The following is a 23,007-nucleotide window of genomic DNA, read 5'->3' as shown; positions in this document are numbered from 1 at the left end:
GTAAAATGAGGGCTCATTGTTTTCCACCTTTTTTGTCAAGCTAATCATTTGTTTCTAGGCAGTGTGGCCTTGAGTTCTCCTTTTACAACCGATTAGGCCACGCAGCCTTCTGGACAATCCTAAGATTTCATTGTGTTGTCTTCTCAGCCAAACTGATATTGCACAAAATCAGTCAAAGCGAATGAAAAGAATGAGCCCTCAGTACAAGAAAGTGCGTAGATGTGGAGGTGCTTGGAGTGCCGCTCGCTCTGTGTCCCCTGGGCTGTGTTAACGCTCCCGCCGTGTGTGTGTGTGTGCGTGTGTGTGTTAAACACATGCAGTCCCTATCCTTGCTACAGTGGTCATCGGGCTCCTTTGCACCGGCGCCTACCTGGTGTGGCGCAACTGGCGGCGCAAGAACACCAAGAGCATGAACTTCGATAATCCCGTGTACCGCAAGACCACGGAGGACGACGACGACGAAATCCATATCGGGCGTCACAGCGAGTCGGTGGGACACGTCTACCCAGCAGTGAGTGGCGGCCACAGTCAGCCGTTCGTAGCCCTTCCTCTCGGGAGCGGCGTCAGCGACAGCAACTCTCACTGGTACTCGGGGGCGCCCATGCTCTCCAGCGCTAAATGAAAGGAGGAATGGTTCAAAGGAGCCGAGCCGAGCCGTGCCGTGTCGTGCGTAGGAGTCACAGAAGCCTACTTGTTGCTGAAAGTCAAGCAGGCACACAAATCAACGCACGCACGCACACTCGCATCGTGTTTTTGCAGTAGTCACCGAAAAGGCCAAACACTTGAAGCAAGCCCTACACCATGTGACATATTTGATCAATCCTTTCCCATCACACTGCATCCTTGTCGTTTGACTTTGTGATTTTACTATTTATTTGTGTTTCTTCAGAAAGACATCATCTTATGATGTAAGAAAAAAAAAAAACATGCACTGACATCTCACCTTTTTTGCTTAATGTAAAAAGGCTTCATATCATTTTATGCCAGAAAACCGCAACCAGCGCTGCCAACTTGTCATTGGTTACCTAAGAATAGTTTGATAAGTTTCACACGCCGCACGAAAGCTGACGGGACGGACGGCCTGGGATTTCACACTGTGTCAACTTGATCTGTAATTAGCAGCACAAATCAGAAACAAGAGCCACCCAAAACATATCCAAGTTTGGATTTTCTGCCAGCACATCGGTGCAGGCTCCATCCAGGCCACAGTTGTATCAATTCAAGAGCAGCTGTGAGGTGCAATAAGGTGGGGACTCAAGTCGCTGTAAGAACAGTCTTTCCGTGTCATATGTTGTTGTCAGAGTAGCAGAGCATGCAGTGCAGTGCAGGGCAGCCAAAAAGGATCATCGCTGGGTGGGTAGGTGGGGGATGGGATGCGATACGATGTGACGCGATGGGACCCAAAGCGCTTTGATCAGTTGCCATGGCAACACTGATTCCTTTGTGTCACTCCAGCAAGGAGAGAGGCAAACAATTTACAAGCACCATGAATATTGTTTCTTCACTCATGTGCTTGGGTGAGGAAGTGGTACAGAGGTGAAACTTTTTGTTTTCTAGCCAGATATTGTCCTATTCTCTTGTGGCATCTCAAGAGAGCCAGAGAAACATTTGCAGCCAAAGGCATGCATGCATGCATGCGGCCTGCGTTCCTCCAAAAAAGGAAGACAAGGAGGTCAAGTGTAGGAAGGGGAAGTGGAAATTATCGACAGATAGCTGAAGCCGGGTTTTTTTTGTTTTGTTTTTCTTTCTACATTGGTAACATGTTTCATGTGCTGTTTGCAGCGAGTGGCACTGAGTCTGGAGGACGATGGCTATCCCTGAAGGAGGGATGCAGCCTCTTCCTTCAATCCCTCCATCCCTCCCTCCCTCTCTTCCTCCCTCCGCAATGAGGCCCGGCTCGGCGCAGAGGAGACACTCCTCCCTTTGCCTCTCCATTAAGGAGCAGTAAATTGCCTGCCGCTTTCTCATATGGTGCTCTAACTGTAGTTGCGAGACTCCCACCAGTAGCTCCGCTATTTAATTGTAGAGCGCTTATGCTCCGCCCATTTCTTCTCTCTCACCACCACCTTGCCCTAATGAACATTTACAAACTCAACTAACCTCACTGAGCTGTCGTCTGTGCAAATGAATGTTTGCACTCGATTCAAATGATGTACGCTATTTGGCACAGACTGTTCTTCCGCTTGCATGGCTGATATTTAGTCGGATTGGCAGGGGATCAAAATCTTTTCCAGTCACATACGCAACGGATATAGCAAATATAGGAAGTACTCATACTGGGGTTGGGCATCATTTCGAAGAGGAGAATAATTTTTGTTTTCTTTTCTTTTTTTCAATGTGAACATGAAGATTTAAGTCACCAGATGGTTGGGCCTCAAGGCAAAAAGCAGCGAGGCAGAAAAGAGCATGATGAGTAATCCTCTGTGTTGGCATGTGAGGTGGTATGCGCACCGCTTACGATCAATTTTGTTTCTTCTCAGTCAGGATGTTGTAGACTTTGTTTGCTTGCCTCTGCTGCTTCTTCTGGTCGCTTCCAGAGTGGGAGTCGAGACAATTTTGGAGAAACAATGAGAAATTAATATCATGGGCTCACACAATTTCAAATGGGAATGAATGAGGACATTTATTGAAATGAATGCTGGCTTAAGATTTGTTATTTTATGAAGCCCAAAATCAAGCTCAGTCGTCAAGAACGCATGGAATCAATTTGATAACTTTCAATTTGTTGAAGTGACTCTAAGAACGACGGTACTGTCCTTTACACGTTAGTTAGTTATCTCTCTCTCGACTCTGATAGGAAAGAATTCTACTCCCACTTTGTCCTATTATATGATAATATTCCTTATTGTGATTCAATGGCTCTGAAAGCTTTTGTTCATGAAATGTCGCTGCCTGTCCAAAAAGTCATTGCTTTAAACAGGGTCTTCCAAATCTCTCCATTCACAGAAATGAGTGAATGCTTTCTAACGGCTTTTTTTTTGTCTCCACATCTTCACTGCATGCACTCCATAACGCTAAAGAGTAACACCAGCTATGAGGTTTTAACTGTTTTCATCTGTAGTTTTTAGTGCTTGTGACGCTCCTGTTACACCTTGATAGTCTCCAATCTCTCTTGCCATCCCATCTTCATCCTCGCATCAACATCTTTTCTTTGCAAGGGCTATCACTGCCATCAAGGTAGACGCACAATAAGAAGGGAAAAGACAAAAGGCAAAAGTCCTCCCAAAAATGACGACAAGAAACCTGTCAAGAAGACACTCCAAGAGAAGCCGCTCCTCCTTCTCCTGCATTTTGGACCACAAAATGATCTCGACTCAGTTTTTGTAACTCTACCTAAGACACTATTATGTATCTCATATTGTGTTTCTTTTTATTTCAACTCCAAATGAATCATTTCAGCCTGTAGATGATCTAATTGGCCATTTTTTAACAGTTGATCTAAAACTATTGCCAGTTCAAGGAATGACATTTCTGTTTAGCAATACTGGAAGTACAATTCTACTGCTATGGAAAATAAGAACCCCATAACATTATTGGGGGCATTGCTAATATCCATATTGATTCATCTGGCTCTGCCAGCTGTTTTGGAAAATCTTTTTCTGACATTGTCTACAGAAAAAGGGAGGGGAAGGGAGGGGGTCCTCCATTCATTCCACAGACATTCAGTGGACATTTTCTATGCTGTTTGTTGCACAAAAACCTTTCAAGAAGCCTTCTGCACTGTGTAAAAAAGATAGGGGAGGTGGGGGGGAGAGAGCTCGTCCAGACATACAGTCCAATGGTTTTGAATTGTGACTTGTAAATAGTTTTCATACAACTTTTTGATAGTGTTTTAAATGTATCTCGAAAAAGAAAGGAAGAAGGAAAGATGTACATAAACCTCTGTGGGGTGGATGAGTGTAGAATAGTAGATGAATTTATTTGTACACAAGAACACTGGATTTCTTTACTACCTGATTGTAACTAAAATGAATAATCTGCCAAAGTGTTTTATTTGACTTTGTTTTTCTTCTGTTGTCTGTTGCATTTGTTTTGCTTTTTAACAGGACTGCAGAGTTTATGTTCATACTGTATTTAATTCTGTTGAATAGATTTTGTTGTGTGGGTGTACATTTGAAAGGGGGTTCTCATTTTTAATTTATTGGTGCCTTGTTTTGTGCTCCTGTATACTTTGACCCTCTGTCTTTCTGTGTTCCGTGTCTGGAGGAGGACAGACGAGATTAACTGGTGCGTCGATATCTGTTGAAGATTAAACTTTAGCAATTTCTTCTGCTTACATTGACTATCTGTTCTGTTCAGTATGCCAAAATGGTCTCACTCATGTTTCTATGAAATCAATCTGTTCATAAATATCTCTACAATATATATTGATATATTAAATTCATAAAAATTGTTCTTTGCCTACTGCTGTTTCTTTTCGAGCTCTATATATATATATATTTCATTTAAGCTTTGACCATGATTTTTCCCTAATGAAGTGGCCTGTTATTAGGTACACCTGAAAATGGTGGCGTACCTAATGGAGTGTCCAAGTGACGTCACATCAAACAGCCAATCAAAGTGGGGGTGAGGGCGGGTGTGGCACTTTTTACTTTCTCTTAAGCTTTGACCATGATTTTTCCCTAATGAAGTGGCCTGTTATTAGGAACACCTGAAAATGGCGGCGTACCTAATGGAGTGTCCAAGTGACGTCACATCAAACAGCCAATCAGAAAGTGGGGGTGAGGGCGGGTGTGGCACTTTTTACTTTCACTTAAGCTTTGAGCATGATTTTTCCCTAATGAAATGGCCTGTTATTAGGTACACCTGAAAATGACGGCGTACCTAATGGAGTGTCCAAGTGACGTCACATCAAAAAGCCAATCAGAAAGTGGGGGTGAGGGCGGGTGTGGCACTTTTCACTCTCAGTTAAGCTTTGACCATGATTTTTCCCTAATGAATTGGCCTGATATTAGGAACACCTGAAAATGGCGGCGTACCTAATGGAGTGTCCGAGTGACGTCACTGATCAACCAGCCAATCAGAAAGTGGGGGTGAGGGCGGGTGTGGCACTTTTCACTTTCATTTAAGCTTTGACCATGATTTTTCCCTAAAGTGGCCTGTTATTAGGTACACCTGAAAATGGCGGCGTCCCTAATGGAGTGTCCGAGTGACGTCACAGATCAACCAGCCAATCAGAAAGTGGGGATGAGGGCGGGCGTGGCACTTTTCACTTTCTTTTAATTTTTGACCATAATTTTTTGTTATTGAATGAATGAATGATTTAAAACAAACAAAAAAAGGATCAATGTGTGTGTGTGTGGGGACGATTTGTTGAACGATTCGTTTGAACGAATCTTTCGAGTGAACTGATGTTGAAGATTCAGTTCACTTAAAAGAATTGGAATGCACATCAATTACTCTTTGCCATAAGGTGGCACAAATTCCCCGACAAACTATATAAAGCAACTATTGAAGAGTTTGCGCCACCCTGTGGCTACTTCTCCAATCTTGTGATACACTAACGAACGATTATTATTATGAATAGTACTATCAAAAGAAGAAAAGACTTCGGTAAAAACATTCTAGTCATGGATAATATCATATTCTGTTATAAAAGAAATGGGACAACAACAAAAAAAGACCAGTATTTGAAAGTTGATATTTATTGTGAAATAGTTTTCTGCTTTCCAACATATCAGCTCATTGAGATAATACATAAAGATATAGCTTATTATGTTCAATGCTTTTCAGCATACTCTCTGTTCAATATACTTTTAATCGATGTAACGTGTCATTGGTAACATGGAAGGAAGGGCACACGAAAGAGTCACCAATACTACACCAGCCACCAGTCACTCCATTAGCCACTGCTCAATGTCAAAGGTCAATCACTGGAATAAATTGTCCATGCATACGTACATATTTTACTATATGGTAAAAATATATATTATTTCAAATAAATATTTCATATTATTCGTTGAGCATATTGTTTGACAATAGAGGTTATATAGTTCTCACAATACTGTATATACATGTGTTTGGCTGGCATTACAAGAACAAATAAAAGACATATTTAACTCCTGTGAATTCGAAGTCTTTGGCAGCAAAACCTTTGTATGTATTGGACATTTTCATGGATGGCACAGAAGATCAGATACAAAGTTTTCACAACACAAATGTAAGCATATTTTGAAAGATGAGAGGCACCAAATTTGTGCACTGATACACAATCAAGCACAAAATCACAACTGAGACAATATGTACGTGTCACATCATGTTCAAATAATTGTGAGATTGCCACTCGTGAAAATCATTTGCGTTGCCGACTTGAATTATTCACAGTATATCTTTGATAGTATTCACATATTTGATGTCCTCCAATAACTCTTTATGAGCCAACAAATGTGTTTTCATATAAGCACAAATATTAATACATATTAGCTTGTACAAAGCACTCAATGTTTAGAGTCACCATGAAAGAACTATTTTTTCTTGACATGTGGTGAAAGGTTTGTATTAAAAACGGATCCATTAGTAGGAAAACACTCTTGTTGATTTTTGTTTTGTTTTTACCAAAGTCAAAGCTTTGTTAGTAGTATATGATAAAAATAGGGTGGAAATGTCTTATCAGACTCCTGCTTGGAGAAATTGAAGGAATACTGGCTTGTTTAAAGAGCATAACAGAGAAGCCTCACCTCTACATTACAGTCAAATATGACATGAGTCAAACTCACTTTCATTCATAATTTTATAGATTCTTTAACATTCCTTACGAGTTAAACAATGTGCTCATTTTCATATACTGTATATACAGTCTCAAGATTTGTCGATCAAAAGCAATTATTAAAGTTCATGGATACTGGGAGTTTGTCCCAATAGTTATCATTGCTACATTTGCTTATTATTGTTATTATTAATATTCAGGAATGCATAAGCCAGTCATACATTCACCATGTTGGATAGCCTAAGAAAAAGAATGAGTAATATTCATAAACAACAGCCAACAAAACAAATCAACTGTATGTCATTTCTGCACAATTCTTTGAAGGAAAAAAAAAAAAAAAGCCAATAAGTTAGTACTTGTGAAATATGAGCGCTAGATCTCAACCGTCGGGCCGAAACCTTCTAAGTCACAATTTGGTCAATTGTTTAAAAATCCATACTGTTGGCCATTCCACACATGTGGCTGTTCTTTTCACAATGGCTGTAATGCAACATTATTGGTTGAACAAATACGCCATTCTCCTGAACAGTGACTCTTTTAGAGGTGCACGTTTTCAGCCCGACAGCAGCAATAATGGTTAGAAAATACATTTGATACTGTTTAACTGCCACACTATGGCAGATTGAAACATCAGTGTTTCTTGTCAAATTCACGCACACACACGCAAATCACATTTCATTATTATTATTATTATTATTATTATTATTATTATTATTATAAAATAAGACACTGAATACATGTAAAATATCAGCTGGGTGATGGGAAACCATATTATTGTTATTTTAAATTCATTTGAATAATTCAGCTAAAGGCCTGGACGACGATCTGAGTATTTACAAAACAATATCTACAAAAATAAAATAGGAACATAGTAGAAAATACAGACTCTGTGTTTGAATATATTTGTAATCTGATGAAATATTGTGACGTCTACCTTTCAAAAATATGTTAATGGAGAGAAAAAGGAAATTCAGAATATCATGGTGAATATCTTACATACTGTATACATATATATATATCTATATATTGATTGATTGAAAAGGTAGATTCTGTGCTTAGTATTATGCTTGAATTCTGAAGCGTATTATAAAGAGGCAGGCAGCAGTTATCTTTCTCTTCCGATTGAAAATTCCTCTCACTGTCACGTGACCTGTTGAATCAATCAAGGCGATTCTCGTGGTGTCCACTGGGTGGGTGGGTGGTTGGTTGGTTGATGCAGCATATCTATGGAAAGCAACTCCGGGCAAAGTGTTGGCTGCAATGTGGAACAATCTTTGGGCATACTTGAGCGTCTCCAAAGTTTGCTTGTGCGCAGCCACAGAGAGCTTGAAGGTGGTAAGCAGCCCATTTGGCTGGCTGGCGTGCTGGCATCATTTCTCAGCTTTCTTTTCAGGCTGGCCATGGGCCTTGATTAGGTCAACAACATCTGGGTGGGAGGCTCCCTCTGCCACCTCTTTTGCAGTCTGTCCATTCTGGCGCAAGCACAAAATGTAGGCGTTATTTTCCAAGTACATGTAGTGAACATTCTACTCCTCATGGTGGCGTCATTTGAGCATTCTCATTTGAGTCTACTGTACACAGGTTTGACTTGCATTAGTATGAGGGGGGGACAAATTCAAACCAATTCATGAACAAAACATTTGAATGCATGTCAAATGTGCTGAATTTACGTAATAATGACAGACATTTAAGATCTACTGCCTTTGGTACGATCCGACACGTGACGTTCCGTTTCCGCTGGTGACAAAGACACTGCTGCCGTACCTTATCTGTGAGGCTGGTGTCACAGCGACCCGTCTCCAGCAGCAGGCGGGCAATGTGAGTGTGGCCGTGCTCACTGGCACACATCAAGGCTGTGGAGCCCTCACAATCCTGAGCATTTACATCGGCGCCACAACTCAGCAGGAGCTTCACCATGGCAAGGCGGCCGTGGCTCACGGCCAGCATCAGGGCTGTCTGACCCATCTGGAGGGAAAGGGGACATTCAAATTCGAGCAAGTCGTGGAGAATGAAATTTCTCACCTGTCTGGAGCGTGCGTTCACATCACCCAGTCCAAGCAGCTGTTGCGCCGCTTCTAAATCGTCGGGACTCTCGGCAGCCGTCAGTGCGGCCAGCATCACTGGAGTGTAGCCCGCCTTGTTCACGTTATCTGTTTCACAAAGTCCTGAAGAGAAACGCATTGGCAAAATCAACTGCTGCGTGGCCTTGGAGCGTCCATTTGTGGCTCAACCCACCGGTATCAAGCAGCAGTTTGACCACGGGGAAGTTGGAATGCGACACACTGTAGTGGAGAGCCATATTACCGTTGCCGTCCGTCAGGTTAACAACGTATGGCAGGAGAGTGGGTGTGGTCAAGCCCACTTGCCGCAGGTAGAAGCGGACCGTATCGGCCTGCGAGCTTTTCTGACTGGAAACTTTGAACCATTCCTGGTAGAGGACCACTAAAACCTGACGCTGAGAGGAGAGAAATAGGAAAAGAGATGGCGATTCGAAAAATAGCATCATTTTCCATTGATACTGAGCACATGAGGACTCGACATTGTTCCTTTCAAAGAGCCAGAGACTTTGTCTTTCAATATATATGATTGAATTACATTAACAAAAATGTAATTAGGGACAGGACATTGCAAGGTATTTTTTCCCCAGCAGAAAAAAGAAAAAAAAAACTCCAAGGGGAAAGTACAGACCTGGCATGCATTTTCATTCCAAATGGAGAGGAAGAAAGCAAGCTTTATTTGACAAAACGTTCATCTACAATGTTTCAAAGTAGGCTTGGGGTTTCAAAGTAGGGTTTAAAGCTAGGGTTAGGGCTTCAAACTATGGTCAGGCTTTCAAACTAGGGTTTAAAGCTAGGGAAACATGAAATCAACATGTCAACATTTGTTTGGGACAAGAAAACCTGTCTTCAATGGTTGATTTCAAATCCTTACCATTTCTTTATCTGGAGATGTTACCTCCTCCATGCGATCTTTTACATAAAGGCAAGCGTCTATAAAGCTCTTGTCAACTTTTTCTCTGAAATCAAAGACCAGGAAAAAGTTGTCATGATTCAAGAGCTAAACTTGAATATCATTATTCAAATGGCAACAAAAGATCACTTGTGTTTTGCCACCCACAGCCACATTGAGGTGAATGACGGCTATTATGTAAATGTATCTCACCCTTCAGGCTCTTCCCCCAGGAGCTCCTGGCTGGTGTCGGGATCCAGCAGGTCTTTGTGTGCCGACGGGGCCACCACACCTTCCTCAGCATCTTTGCCCTGCGCATGTGCTCCCTCCTCCGGCTTTTCTGCTGAAGTCGGCTCCTTGTGGTTTTCCTCCTCTGGCTCTAAACTCCCCCCCTCAACATCCATTTTGGCCTTCTCCTCTCCACCGGACTCGTCGCTGGACGTGCTCTCGTACCTGGCAGGCGGGAAACAGCACCATGGTGATTGTTTTCTAAACCGTGCCTTTCAAATCCACTTGGACTTTAACCTTGAATAGGTTTCTTGTATCGTCAAGTTTCTAATGATTTGAATGATCTTTTTCCTTGGTGTCACTCTCGAGCGCCTTCTCTCTTGTCATCTACGTGACGTCTCTTGCAATCAGCTCTTGCTTCCGTGAGTTATTTAGTGTCAGCTCGGTCTTTGACTGCTCATCCTTATTTGGGCCGAGTCTTCCCACTGTGTGCTTTGAGCTCCGACAGCCTCCATTGTTTTTTCTCTTGCAATAAAATGTTTTGACTTGGATATCAAGTGCTTTTGGCTTCTTTTTTTTTTTGTCAGCCTCCACCAGCAAACAGATAACATTTTGTCCGCTATGGGCTTTGCAGGATGTGTCGAAGCTAAATTGAACCATGTGTAGAGCCTTTGAACAAATATACATACATCACAGCGAAATGCTAATATGAAAGCAATTAAGGTTAGATACACAGCAAAGGTCATTCCTGTGGAATGAAAAGATGCTTGTTTCATACAACTTTGGCTCACACCTCCAAATCATCCTTTGCAGCGAGCCAGGCAGGTAAAGAAAGCTCCATTTAAGGTATGTTTAGCTGCTCACAAATGTGTAGCCATGAGAGAGAGAGGTGGGGGAGAGCACAACTCATTCATTCTTGTTCAATGGATTTGATGTATTCGTTTGGATATTCTGTGAATTATGCAAATATCTGGATGGAGAAAAGCCATCAATCAGACAAAGACAAAGATATACGTACATACACGCACGTACGAATGCAACCTAAAGGAGCCTATCAGCCACAGACATATTGGACACGGATTCAAGTGATTTTACCCTCCGTTCACTCCGACAAACTTCAGGTTTTTCTTGGTTGCCTTATTCCCTTTCTTGTCAGCATCCCCGTTTTTCTTCATAATAGATTTGAGACCTGGGGAGAAGGGCGCAACATAAGAGAGGGCAAAGTGACTACAGGGTTCAAAGTACATTTTTCTTGTCCGTCCGTCCGTCCATCCATCCATCCGTCCATCCGTCCGTCCGTCCATCCATCCATCCATCCATCCATCCATCCATCCATCCATCCATCCATCCATCCATCCATCCATCTGACCTCCAACACACACACACATGCATTGTGTCTCAAGACTGAACTTAAAATGAACTGAAAAGATAAAATACACGTGATCATTTGTACTTCAGCTCCCGGGCCATAAAGCAACTTTTGAGACATCAAGGGAGCCACCACTTTGATGTCTGCAGTGAAATAAGTCCATTTCATTGTTTCATGAAAAACACTCGCGTTGTTCATAGCTCACGTGATATGGCATTGGGCTTACCTTGATCTTGCTGTTTGTTGCCAGCCGTTTTTGCGCTTGGTGAGTAAAAGGCAGAAAGAACACTCAGGGAACTGACCAACTGACTTTGAATGGAGCTCATCTTGGAGGGGGCAGGCTTCCCAGCGACTTTTCCCGCAGGCTTGGCCGAGGCGCTCTTTCCCGTCTCCGGCGTGGCTTTTTGCGCGCTGGCACTCTGCTGCTGGCTGACGGACGGTTGCGCTCCGGAGCTGCTCCCCAACTGAGCCCACTGCTCGCCCAGAAGCCCCGTTATCCGGGTTACCACTTGACCCAAAGCCGCAGGCGAAGTCGGTGATTCGCTCGAGCCTCTGCGTGCCTGCTGAGCTTCGTCGGTATCGCGCCGTGAGGCCGCGGCTTCACCGGAACTCCGCTGCTGAACTCTTTCACTGGAGCCTCTGCGTAACGTTTGCGATTCAGGTTCTTTCTTAAGCACCGGACTCTCATCGGACAATCTTCGAGACTGAGGTTGGATGTCACCCGATGAGCGGCGTGTGCGGCCGTCGCCGGATCCACGTCTTAAAGGCTGCGATCCTCTAGTGGCTCCTTTGGGCTCCTTTGAATCCCGTCGAGTTGTAGTTTTAGATGGAGCCTGGATAGATTTTGGTCGCGTTTGGACTTCCTTGGTGCCTGATGATAGGCTTTGAACGTCACTTTGAGGTTGTGATTGGGATTCTTTTTCACATGCTATGTCTGTAGTGTTGTCCATAGACTGAGCCTGAGATGGGGATTCTTGTTTGACTTGTGGCTCACAGAGTTCTGCAGAGGCCTTTGAAGGATGACCTTGGATTTCATCGGATCCACTAGGGGGACACACAGGAGTAGCTCGAGATGGGGATTCTTGTTTGACTTGTGGCTCACAGAGTTCTGCAGAGGCTTTTGAAGGATGACCTTGGATTTCATCGGATCCACTAGGGGGACACACAGGAGTACCTCGAGGTTGAGGAAGTGGTTGTGACTGATCTGCGGGTGGCCTATGACCTCTCTGAGGTCTTACTGGAACTCCTGTCTTCACAGAGGCTCGCTCTGATGCTACTACAACAGTGACAGTACTCAAAGTGTGTGTTTCAACACCTCCTGAAAGTAATATTGCTTTAGTTTCCGAGTTATTTTGCACGTGGTTTCCTTCTGTTCCAGCTTCTGCAAGTTCTCCTGTTCCAACTTGTGATGGTCTCCTTTCTTCGGTTTGGTTAACAGCCTGGGTTTTTTCCTGAATCCCACTTCTTTCAAGTGAATCGGGACTATCTGTAAGAGGTTCAATTTCTCTGTGGTCTGACTGGATTCTTTCATTGATGTTTTTGCCTTCCTCACTTTCACTGAGCCTAACATTATCCTCATTCCTCTTATTGCCTGGAGTTTCAACGTCCTGAGTCTCTGTTTCAGCATTTCTGACTGGATTATTGTTTTGAGCTCTTTCCACTTCTGTCTCAGTCTGCTGATCATTCATCTGTGCTACATCTGTCTCTGTCAACCTGTCCACTGTGTCCACCCTCTCTGTCTCTGTCCCCCGATCAACGCTGCTGGCCCTTGACCTCTGTGGATAGTCCGTCTCTTCCTCTAAATGAGCGATGGTTGTCTCAGTCGTCTGATTCTTCTTGATGGCTATTTCGGTCACCGTAGCCTGTTCCATGCTGTTGACTACGGGCAATTTTGGGCTACTCTCCAATAATTGTGGCGCAACTTCTGTCACTTTGTCCTGAGTGTCCACAATGGTAGTCTCCGTTTCTTTATCAATACATCTAGAGCTTGGTATGGGAAGGGCTAATTCAATACAGATTCTTTCGGTATCAGTTCCTTGATCGACTGTACCGGGTGACTCTGTCTCTGTTTCCTGGTTGGCATAGTCTACTCTGTCGGTCTCTGTCCCTGCGTCTATACTTTCTCTTCTCGGTCTGCTGTGCGGTTCTGTCGGAGACACCTCGACTCTTATTCCCTCGCTAAGCTGAATTATTTTCTCATGTTTCACTTGGTTCTCCACGATTTGTTCTTTCAACATATCATTAGTTCTCTCTAGTTCTTGACTAGCCTTAAGAAGTTTAGCCTCGAGTAATACAAGCTTTTGCTGTACACTACTGGAGTTCCCTAAATGATCTCCTTCTGTCGAATCGCCTTCGTCCTGCCCTGCGTGTTCAAGTGGACTACCTACAGTCTCTTTGTGTTGGTGGCACATTTCGGGGAGCTCTGGCTGAATAATAGACACATTCTTCACCTTTTCAAGCATGCTGGCCTCTGAGCTCTCCGGTTTGTTTTCCTTAGTCACTGCCTTTCTTGTCACATTCTGATGAAGTTGTGGCGTCAGGGACAAATTAAAGCCTTGTCTGCTTGCTTGTGGCTGGGCCTCATCACGTGCGGCCATTTTAGATGCTAATGTCGCAGCCTGGGCCTTTTCCTGGGCTTGAAGCTGACGTAGCAGCTGCTCCCTCTCCAACCTTAGAGAGCAGATCTGAGCTTTCAGTTCAGGGATGGTTTTGACCTGTTCTTCCAGCTCTCTGACCCGCTTCAAAGCCACCGTGATCTGCTGGTGAATTCCCACTCGTTCTTGGGGAGCGCTTCTTCTTTCCGCTATATCCGGTGACGCTCGAAAAACATTTTCAGTCGAACCGTTCTCTGGCGTTCCCGCAATACGGTCTGGACTACTTGAATCAGAACCTTTCCGCTGTTGCAACGTGACGGGCATACTTGACGCTCGAAGCAAATTGGGACGCATTTGAGTGCCCTTCATTTTTTCTTCAATACTCTGAGAGCCCAGAAGTCCTTCATCTCGAAGTCGAGCTGAAATAACATTGGTCGGCTGGTTGGTTGTCACTCGGCTTAAAGTTCCCCCTTCGTTTGCTTTCAAATCAGAGATCTGCGGAACCTCTGTCAGCCGTAATTTCGGTTTTGGTCCCAAGGTGGATGTCCCAGACCATGGGCTATCCTTAGGGGCTGGACGGATGCCATGCCCTGGGAGACTGAAATTTCTGGGTAGTGTACTGAATTTAGGAGGACCCTTGATCCGACGTTGGATGTGGACTCTTTTGATGGTATTGCCTTTTTCGATATCGTCCACATATTTGAGAAAGTCCAAATCCAGGTGGAAGCCATAAGGAGTTTCGACAGAGTAGGGAAGTTGCTTTCTCTGAACACCGCCTTCACTGGCCGTTGTCTGAAAGCCATTGGCTGGGAGGGGGAAAGAGCGCAGACGATTAGTCGAAACCTTTCTCCAAAAACTGCAAATAAAAAGTTTGTTCTTGAAAAATAAATATTTAGCTGCCTCTGGGCACAACAGGAAGAATAAATGATTGATGTCATTTTCTCTACAGCATGTGCTGTCATCAAATTAAAATAAATATCTCCCAGGATTTCATGATGTGCTCAACTAGATAAATAAAGCGGACTTTGACTTTGAACTAGATGTACACAAATCATCCATATCCATTCCCATAAAAAAAACCCTTGTGACTCTCACCACTTTTTTTGTCCATCATGGGATGCAGAGATCTCAGTCATCGACAACGCTTTGGTGGAGCGGCCTACAGACAAACGGGAAAAACAGACACATTTGAGAAAATCTTCAAATTATTACAAAACATGAAAATACCTTCTTCACTCAAGCCATATTTTTTTCAGGTCATAGAGGGTGCAAAATGGGCTGTGGTTATTAGTCAAATAGAATTCAAATCTTCTTAACAAATAGTTAAGATGAAATCAGCCGACATATACTCGACGGTACTTGCTGTCGATCAAATTGACTGCTACACGCAGGGGCTGAAACGTAAAATAAGACAATTGTACATCATCTGGAGCACTATCGTTGCTTCTCTTATGAAAATGAATTCAATTTTCGACCGACAGCGGTTTGCATTGAATGTCACAGCAAGTGGCTGTTGCCGTGGCGACCATTCATTAAGCAGCTGCTCCTCCCTGTATGTCCCAGGAAAGAAAAGCATCGGCATTCCTGACTTCTCTGGGTGTTTAATGGAACTACGGCTCACTGTCCTTAAGGCTTAATTAGCCAATTTGGGAGCTGAAAAATGCTGATCGTAATTGGTGGAAGAGTCAGAGGCCTTTTGCAATTCTGCATAGTGAGCACGCAACACACAACAATCCCGCTTGACTGAAGAGAGAGCTCGAGTCGATGGACAAAGAAAGCAAAAGAAGTGGTAGAATGAACAAAATAGTCAAAAGCCAGATAGGAAAGGAGCACTTGTGAGGATTGTAAAAGTTGACTTTTAATTGAATGCATTATGTTGCATGAAAGGCTTTTCATTTAGGGGAGCTTTCAAAAGGCATGCAGTGTGTCCAATTAAATGACAAGGCAAGAAAAGTCATTCATTTATTTTAGAGGTAAAGATTCATTTCAAGCCCTCCGTGTGCCTAATTCACGTTACGCAGCATTACATTCAATGAGAAGTTTCTTTGCTGCGTGATATAATCTCACGTGTACCTACTGACGAGTCAATCGATGTCATGTAAAGAAAAGCATTTGCAATGTGTGCCAGACAAAATGACAAAGTGTGAAGTGTGTCAGCGTATGAGAGCTGTTGGATGGATGCCACATTCACCAATACAGAGAGCACAGCAGCTGGCTGAGAGGCCACTGGAAAAAAAACACGACAACAGCGTGTCATTAAATGTCATCGCCATTGTTATTTAGAGGCTATTTTCAGCAGATACCAACGGAATCGTTCAAAGAACGGCCGCCTCTGAGCTCGCTACTTTAATTCAACACGGATATAAAAACCCCTCAGGCAGTCATCAAACCTGCTGTATTTAAACAGGTTGAATTGGCCTGACCCAATCCACCCACTAGGAAATAAGAAAATCATTGCTTTTAATGGTCCTTGGTGAACTAGAGATGCCATTAGCTTGAAACAGTGACACAGAGCAGGCTCCGGAGATGACAGGCCCACAGGAAATACAAGCGGCGAGTGCAGTCAGCAGACAGGAGGGAGGTGAGCGCCGCTTAGATGAGCCAAATCCACAGAAAGTCAAAATGGAGGCAGGCTCGGGAGTGAGTGGCAGCTGTACGCATTCATATCTAGTTGTTATTTTCAGCGCAGTCACACGCTTGGGAAATTCTTCTAAAAAATATGGCATGAAGCATCTTTTATAAATTGACAAAGGACAATCCACTTTGATTGTTTTACGAAGCACATTTTCTTTTTTCCAATAAGAAGAACCTTTGTTGTGATTGAGTGCCACAAGATTGAAGCCAGCACCAATGACGCAATGATTTCCATGAAAGTGGCCGTGTTTCCCGTGTTTTGTCAGTTCATCCAAATCTGCAACCATCCAAATACAATGTAAACAAAATATGTGTTCATCATCTTAAGTAATAGTGGTGTATGAAGAGAAAGATGAGGCTTCTGTTTTTGCCAGGCTTGAGTGATGAGCACTGATGTTTTATTGTCTCTGCAGTGGTGGCCAGTAAATACACAAATGCAAATGTCTCCAATCCTGGTGGTACGTTCTGAATTTCAAACATAGCGCAATCCACGTTGCGTGACACAATTAATCTGGCTGCTGCCAAATCTATGTGTGAATGTCAAAAAGTGTTTTACTGTGCATGGGCCATAAACACCATGTGCTAAAACCTGCCAATTCATTTCTATTCTTTGATGAGCTGCTTTAACATCCTCTTCATCCAAATGAAAAGAACATTTATAGTACATTCTCACTCATGTCCCCATGAACTGTGTGAAAAAACAGAACATTAGAGCTGGATGAAACAAAAAAAAGGACTTCTGAAAATAAAATCAATTACAGCATGCAATCGCAAGCGATGCCTCATTCATTAGTATTGTCACATTGACAAGTGACAGGACACAAATGCACACGCTGAAGGAATTTGAATCAGATACGAGCACATAAACACTCCCGATGTGATCTCCAGCCTGCCCCCCCCCCTCCCTCACACCAGTGGGGTGGGGTGGGGTGGGTGCGAAGCTCACAGGCCCATGTGGCTGCTCACTAGAGCTAGCTGCACATTCTGGAGAGCAGAGAACAGCATTCATTTGGTGTTTATTGATCTTTGGGAGCATTCTGATTCCATTTGCACACAAACATTGTGTCAAAAGTGTTTGCTGATGGCACACCTGTCAACTTCCTCTTGCATTGTCAGCTGCTCAAGCTATGTAAGCCAAACTAAATCATAAAAGAAAAAACAATCTCACACGTATACCCATTGTCTCGCTGTTTCTTACACAGCCGAGGCAAAACGTGTGACCTATATTCCACCCGGCAAAAAATACAAAGGGGGAGGTGAGGTGAATCAACGTCAAGCGAGCAAATTGGAATTATAGATCAACTCGGGATCAGCAATCTGTTCTAGAGAGAGAAGCGAGAAGAGCTCAAAGGGAAAGGAGAGAATTCTCCAGGGGATTACCTCGCCTCGCCTTGTCTCGCCTCGCTCACCTGCCTGCCACACAATTCCTCACCCCATGTCCTTCCGATTTGTGTGGGAGTATCTGACCCTTGTCTGTCTTCACCCCATAGCGTGGACAGAAGATATAAAGGAGGGAGGGAGGACAAAGCCTGATGGCTGGGAAATGGGTGGAGGTTGTTGGCAGGGCTGGCTGGCTGGAGAAAATAGCCAGAAAGAAACTGGGGACGATAACTGGAATTGTGTGTGTCCAGGAAACCCCTTTAATGGTGGAGCTAGTTGTGTTGATTTTTAAATTCATTTTCACTGTATGTATTCATTTTATATTGAGTTGTTTCGTGGTTGTTTTGAGGATGTGTAAAAGGATGAGGTTTTCCTGGAGAGCAAATAACCGGAGGACAGATATGTGTATGTTCATTCATCCGTCATATGTTTGCGTCTCAACATGGAGCAGTCTAATGACAGTTATGTACCTCCAGGACGCTCGTTGATACCAAAGGACATGCAAAAGCAATTTGTTGGAAAGGCATCTCAGAGATCTCCGTCAGATGAGTACGCTCCTTCCATGTCTGTCTTCAGTCCAATCACAATTAAAAAAGGCTCAGATGCTTCCTTCGAGTAAATGAGGTAAATAATTAACAGCCTTTAAATAAGCTAACTGCCCGGCTGGCTAATGGTCTAGTTTTCTTAATTTTTTAATTTGATCGCTTTTAGTCATTTCAGCTTGACAAATGCAAAACCGAAGGCTCAAGCACCATCTACAGAATGCAGGCTGGAGTGTGCATAGGAAAATGGAAGACATGAAATATTCATCTGTTCATATGGCACATTGAAAAGAGGGTCTTGACCCTAGTAGGCTTATGCTGGATATCCAGTAGAAACAAGACATTATTGATTTTCCCAGCACAGTGATCCAAATAACATCAGATGACTTAGAAAATAAGAGGGTTCAATTAACAAGGGGAGCTATTTTATTTGGAACCAACTCTCGGCCTTTCATTGGACAGCAAACATAAATATACAATGAAGAGTACCATGACATCACTTTTTTATACAGTGAGCATATGCTTGCATTGTGTTTGTCAAATGAAGCAATGACGTCGACGAGGCGTGTTTTGTGGCTGGCCGCGCTCCCAACATGCATAAAACCATCTTGGCCCCTTTCATGTCATGCAGCCAAGTGAAAAAGGGAGGGCCCAGGGGGGGTTAAGATTCTCGCTTTCCTATCGCATCAACTGTTTGCTGTCAGGAGGGATCACATAAGCCCCTGGGACCTTTGGAGTCGCATCTTCAACCACATTTTGAGAGAACACGTCGACTTGGATCATGTTAAAAGATTGAATTGGCACGCCATCCACATCATTTCTCCTGATTACAGTACATTTTTGCACACAAAAAGAGTCCTGCTAACTATTCAACTGATCTCATTGGCGCATTCCATCTTTCTACATGGTGAGGGCTTGAACCGTCTCGTAACAATCAGACAGGGGGAAAAAGCCAAAGCACATGACGGCGGGGTTGGTTGGTTAAAAGAGTCTGGCGCAATGCATGCTTGCTTGGCGTAATCACACGGTGCTTCCCATTCATAGAAAGAATTACAGTCATGCGTATGTGTGCTTTATGCTCGCTCAAGTGTCTGGCAAAAATATCAGGAGCAAGATCTGTCTGAATGAAACTTGAGCGTGTGGTGTTCAAACATTAAAATAGTAACAGGGAAGTGTTATCCAAAATGTGTCAAAATAAAACTTGGGTCAGCTCACCCGGACTTCCATTTCTACTAAATGAAGCATTTGTGCTTCTATTGTGTTCACTGTGAGAGGCTGTGCTATTATTTATTTCAAGACATTTTGACACATTTCAAAGAACTGTTTGGAATTGTATAAGCCACTTGATAATACAGCCAACCCACTGGTAAGAATGAACAATTTCAAGTGCACAGAAATCCTTGTGGGGCTTGCTCCTTTATACTTTGTACAAGTATCGATCAAAAAGACGGTTTTAGGATGGAAAAACAAAGAAGGAAACTTCCCACTGGCAAAGTGTGTCGGCGTGGGCCAGACGTGGCTGGCTGGCTGGCAGGCAGGCAGTCATCCTGAGGAAGGCCAGTTGCTGATAAGGCCTTTGGCCAGGGAAAAGACGCCAGACCAACACAGCCCAGCCCAGCACTGAACACAAAACACACTTGAACCTCTGCGAATGCACGTGTGAGTCAGGAGGGGCAACGTTCACACGCCAACAGGAGCCTTGCGAGGAAAGAAGCATTCATCAAGTGGATCGGGGCTTGACGTGAAAAACAAGCAATTTTGAAACCAAAAAGCCAAAATGCATTCACAGGTTATTCCTAATCACTTATGTGGATGTTCAAAGAAAAAACAGGGGAGGTGATAATTCCATTTTTTATAGCATTTCTCCTCACCTTCAGAAATGTGTGATTTATATAGCGGATAGTCCTATAGTTCACGCTTCAGAATGAATCAGCCAGGCTTTGCCTTAGTTTTCAAGATATTTTTAGATATGTTGATGCTGTGTGAAAAGATGGAAAGTTATTTTTCTAATCCAGCCCGACAAAGTAGGAGACGTAAAGGCACGGTCGGATGAAACAACTTGACCTTTCCGATGAACTTGCGTGGGAATTGGGAGCTTGGCCATTCATAGCATCCAGTGATCCTGCATAGTCATCCTCTTCTGTATTTTTGTTTTGTCTCGCATTTGATGATGCCTTCCAGATATTTGTAAGATATCGCAGCTGTTTACGATGATGAGAATAGCAATGAATGAACACCACCATGACAGGAACTTGAAGTACAGTAGTGTCATCCCTCCTCCCCTTTCAAACGGGGCTTTCTTGGCTCGAATGATTATTAGAGATATATTAGAGCCGAGCTGGTAGCTTGCGTTTCTCGCCATCGCAGGTCAGCTGGAAGAAGCTGTCTGTGCATGCGAGGCAGGGAGGGAGGACACCAAAGACACAATCCAGTTTTTTCACATCCCCTCTTTTAAGTGTGTGTATTTTTATAATGCTTGCGACATTTTGTTGTCTCAACAAATCAGGCAAATTTCCACTTTGTGAAAACACGGCGGAACAAAGAGAGAAAGCAGATTCCTCCCGTGTCTGTGGAGAAATTACTCAGATAACTAATTGCAACAATCATCAAATATTGACGAGTATTATTCACACAAAACAGAGACGGCTATACTCGGTGTTGGATGAAGAAATGCACAGTTCTGGAGTTGCGTGGCAAAAGAGAGGCTTCCCGTCATTCATGTGTTAGATTGACACACGGTGATTTTCAATCTTCAAAAGCTCAAGTGCCAGACTCATCTGGAAGTCAAGAGGCCTGCTTGCTGGCGTTTTAGAGCAACAGCTGCCTGCAGCACAGCAAGGAAGCAAAGAATCATCTCTCTTCACCAGTATTTATCTCCCTTTTTTGTTGCCCTCCATTTTGCATCCCTCTATTCTGGGAACGCGGCAGAGCCCTGCAGCCCTCCGGGCAGGCAAGCAGGTGTCCTACTCCAAGAAAAGCGAGAACATATTTGGCTGGCACGAGGGGAACGAGAGCCACCAGGCTTCCTCCAAAAAGACCTTGGATGCTTTAGCCATAAAGAATTGTTCCAAAGTTCAACGAGATCACCACTCGATTTGCAGCTTTAATGCAACTCGGGATCATGTACAGTTTGACGGATAGATTATGACTTCCAAAGGCGGGCTGCCAGGCAGCAAAGCATCAGAAGTTGTGTTCAAAGATTAGGAGAATACAAAAGAAGAGAAAATGAATCCTGGTCAGGTGACGGAAGACTGAATAGGATCTCCCTGAAATTCAGACTGGTCAGCAGGGAGCTTCTACATGGCTTTATAGTGGTTGAAAACATAACTTGCATTAGTTTCAAGAATGCTGATCCATTGGCTTTTTTTTATTGATTTATTTTTTTATTTTGGATCCCACCCATGCCAACGTTCGATTTGTGCTTTGAGATTTTGCAGCATAGGCATTTGGAGTGGATCCTTGCCAGGTGTTGCTCAGTTGAGCTGCAAAGAGCAGCTGTCTGAGTGTTTTTGTTTTTTTTTTAATAATGACAGCAGCCCAGAGGTGCTATAGTGAAAAGCTGATGAGATGTGGAGACCATCCATCTGCTTGTCAATGTCTATGTGGGTGATACAAAACACACACACATAATAAGAAGAAAAAGAATGATTATAATAAGAGTAAGAATTTGGATCAGCGGCGTGGCGTGGCATGGCGTGGCACGGCATGACGGCTTGCTTGACTGCATTGAAGCAAACTTGAAGAAGCTATTCTACTCGCAGCATCAGGCACACAAGAACGGTGCTACACTGCAGTTTGATTTTCTTTCATGTTTTTTCCTGACTGCTAATGAAATGTCTTCATGCTATATTTGTGTGAACTGTTCCCAAGGTGGATGAGAAAGACCGGTAGATAGATGTGTTACGGACGCCCGGCGCCTATCAAGCTGTCTGAATATGTTGAAAATGTGAGATTTGGCAACACCCTGTTGTGAATGACATGTCGCTCAAACAATTATGAATTTTTATTTTATGATCTATCTGTTCTCAACTCTGTAGGAGAGCTGAAGTTTGAAGAAATGAGCAGTAGTAGAACGTGAAGGCCAAACATTTTACAGTGGGTTTGAGATACTAAAAGCATCACATCACTCCTCTTAAAAGCGAAGAAAAAAAATCCCTGTATATACAATTCTGGAATTTTGATATAACTATTTTTAGAGTCACATTGTGCTAATCTCAAGTGACTGTCAAATTTTAAAGCAATCTAGCTGCAGCCTGTCGCATAAAAATCCAAATGAGAATGACATTAATGACGGGGATGGAGTTGAAGAAACAAGCCAATAATTCCAAGGGCAGCTTTTATTCGGCTGTAAATTAAAGCCACAGATAGCAAAGCTGAAACAGAAAAGGGGGGGGGGGCAGGCAGATGATATCAAATTAAATCCATTCTTACCCAGAGTCAAAGGAGAAGGAAACAAAAGGTGGCCAAGGTCACTTCCATTCTGTCTTGCCCTTCGGGTTAGAACAGATCATTGGGATTTCTGCTGGCCACTGCAATTGTTTCATTCAGAGATGATTGATCAAAATGATGTAACATATTCAGTCAGATGACTCCAGTAGGAGAATG

At 43.3% G+C, this 23,007-nt stretch overlaps 2 protein-coding genes across 5 annotated transcripts in view; one reads left to right on the top strand and one right to left on the bottom strand.

Moving 5' to 3' along the window:
- The window catches only part of lrp8 (low density lipoprotein receptor-related protein 8, apolipoprotein e receptor), a 50,852-nt gene extending 46,500 nt beyond the window's left edge, over nt 1-4,352 (top strand). For 2 of the 3 annotated variants that reach the window (XM_085927765.1, XM_085927762.1), the window contains one exon: nt 321-4,352. In XM_085927765.1, coding sequence (XP_085783891.1) covers nt 321-622 — 302 coding nt within the window. In that variant the 3' untranslated portion in view covers nt 623-4,352. The remainder of the gene's footprint in view (nt 1-320) is intronic. The other variant, XM_085927764.1, reaches the window with a different exon arrangement.
- A 1,304-nt stretch (nt 4,353-5,656) lies between these two features.
- Nucleotides 5,657-23,007, bottom strand: part of kank4 (KN motif and ankyrin repeat domains 4) — a 32,911-nt gene continuing 15,560 nt past the window's right edge. For both annotated transcript variants that reach the window (XM_085928623.1, XM_085928624.1), the window contains 9 exons: nt 14,942-15,005; nt 11,479-14,652; nt 10,979-11,072; nt 9,869-10,108; nt 9,638-9,722; nt 8,942-9,161; nt 8,729-8,871; nt 8,471-8,671; nt 5,657-8,178 (listed from right to left, as the gene is read on the bottom strand). In XM_085928623.1, the coding sequence (XP_085784749.1) occupies nt 8,077-8,178; nt 8,471-8,671; nt 8,729-8,871; nt 8,942-9,161; nt 9,638-9,722; nt 9,869-10,108; nt 10,979-11,072; nt 11,479-14,652; nt 14,942-14,960 (4,278 nt within the window). In that variant the 5' untranslated portion in view covers nt 14,961-15,005 and the 3' untranslated portion in view covers nt 5,657-8,076. The remainder of the gene's footprint in view (nt 8,179-8,470; nt 8,672-8,728; nt 8,872-8,941; nt 9,162-9,637; nt 9,723-9,868; nt 10,109-10,978; nt 11,073-11,478; nt 14,653-14,941; nt 15,006-23,007) is intronic.

Source organism: Syngnathus leptorhynchus, chromosome 13 (assembly GCF_054491065.1).
Source record: "Syngnathus leptorhynchus isolate UIUO chromosome 13, UIUO_Slep, whole genome shotgun sequence".
In the NCBI taxonomy this organism is placed as follows: Eukaryota; Metazoa; Chordata; class Actinopteri; order Syngnathiformes; family Syngnathidae; genus Syngnathus; species Syngnathus leptorhynchus.
The sequence above is the reverse complement of the archived record's forward strand: the minus strand, read 5'-3'. Positions and strand labels throughout refer to the sequence as shown.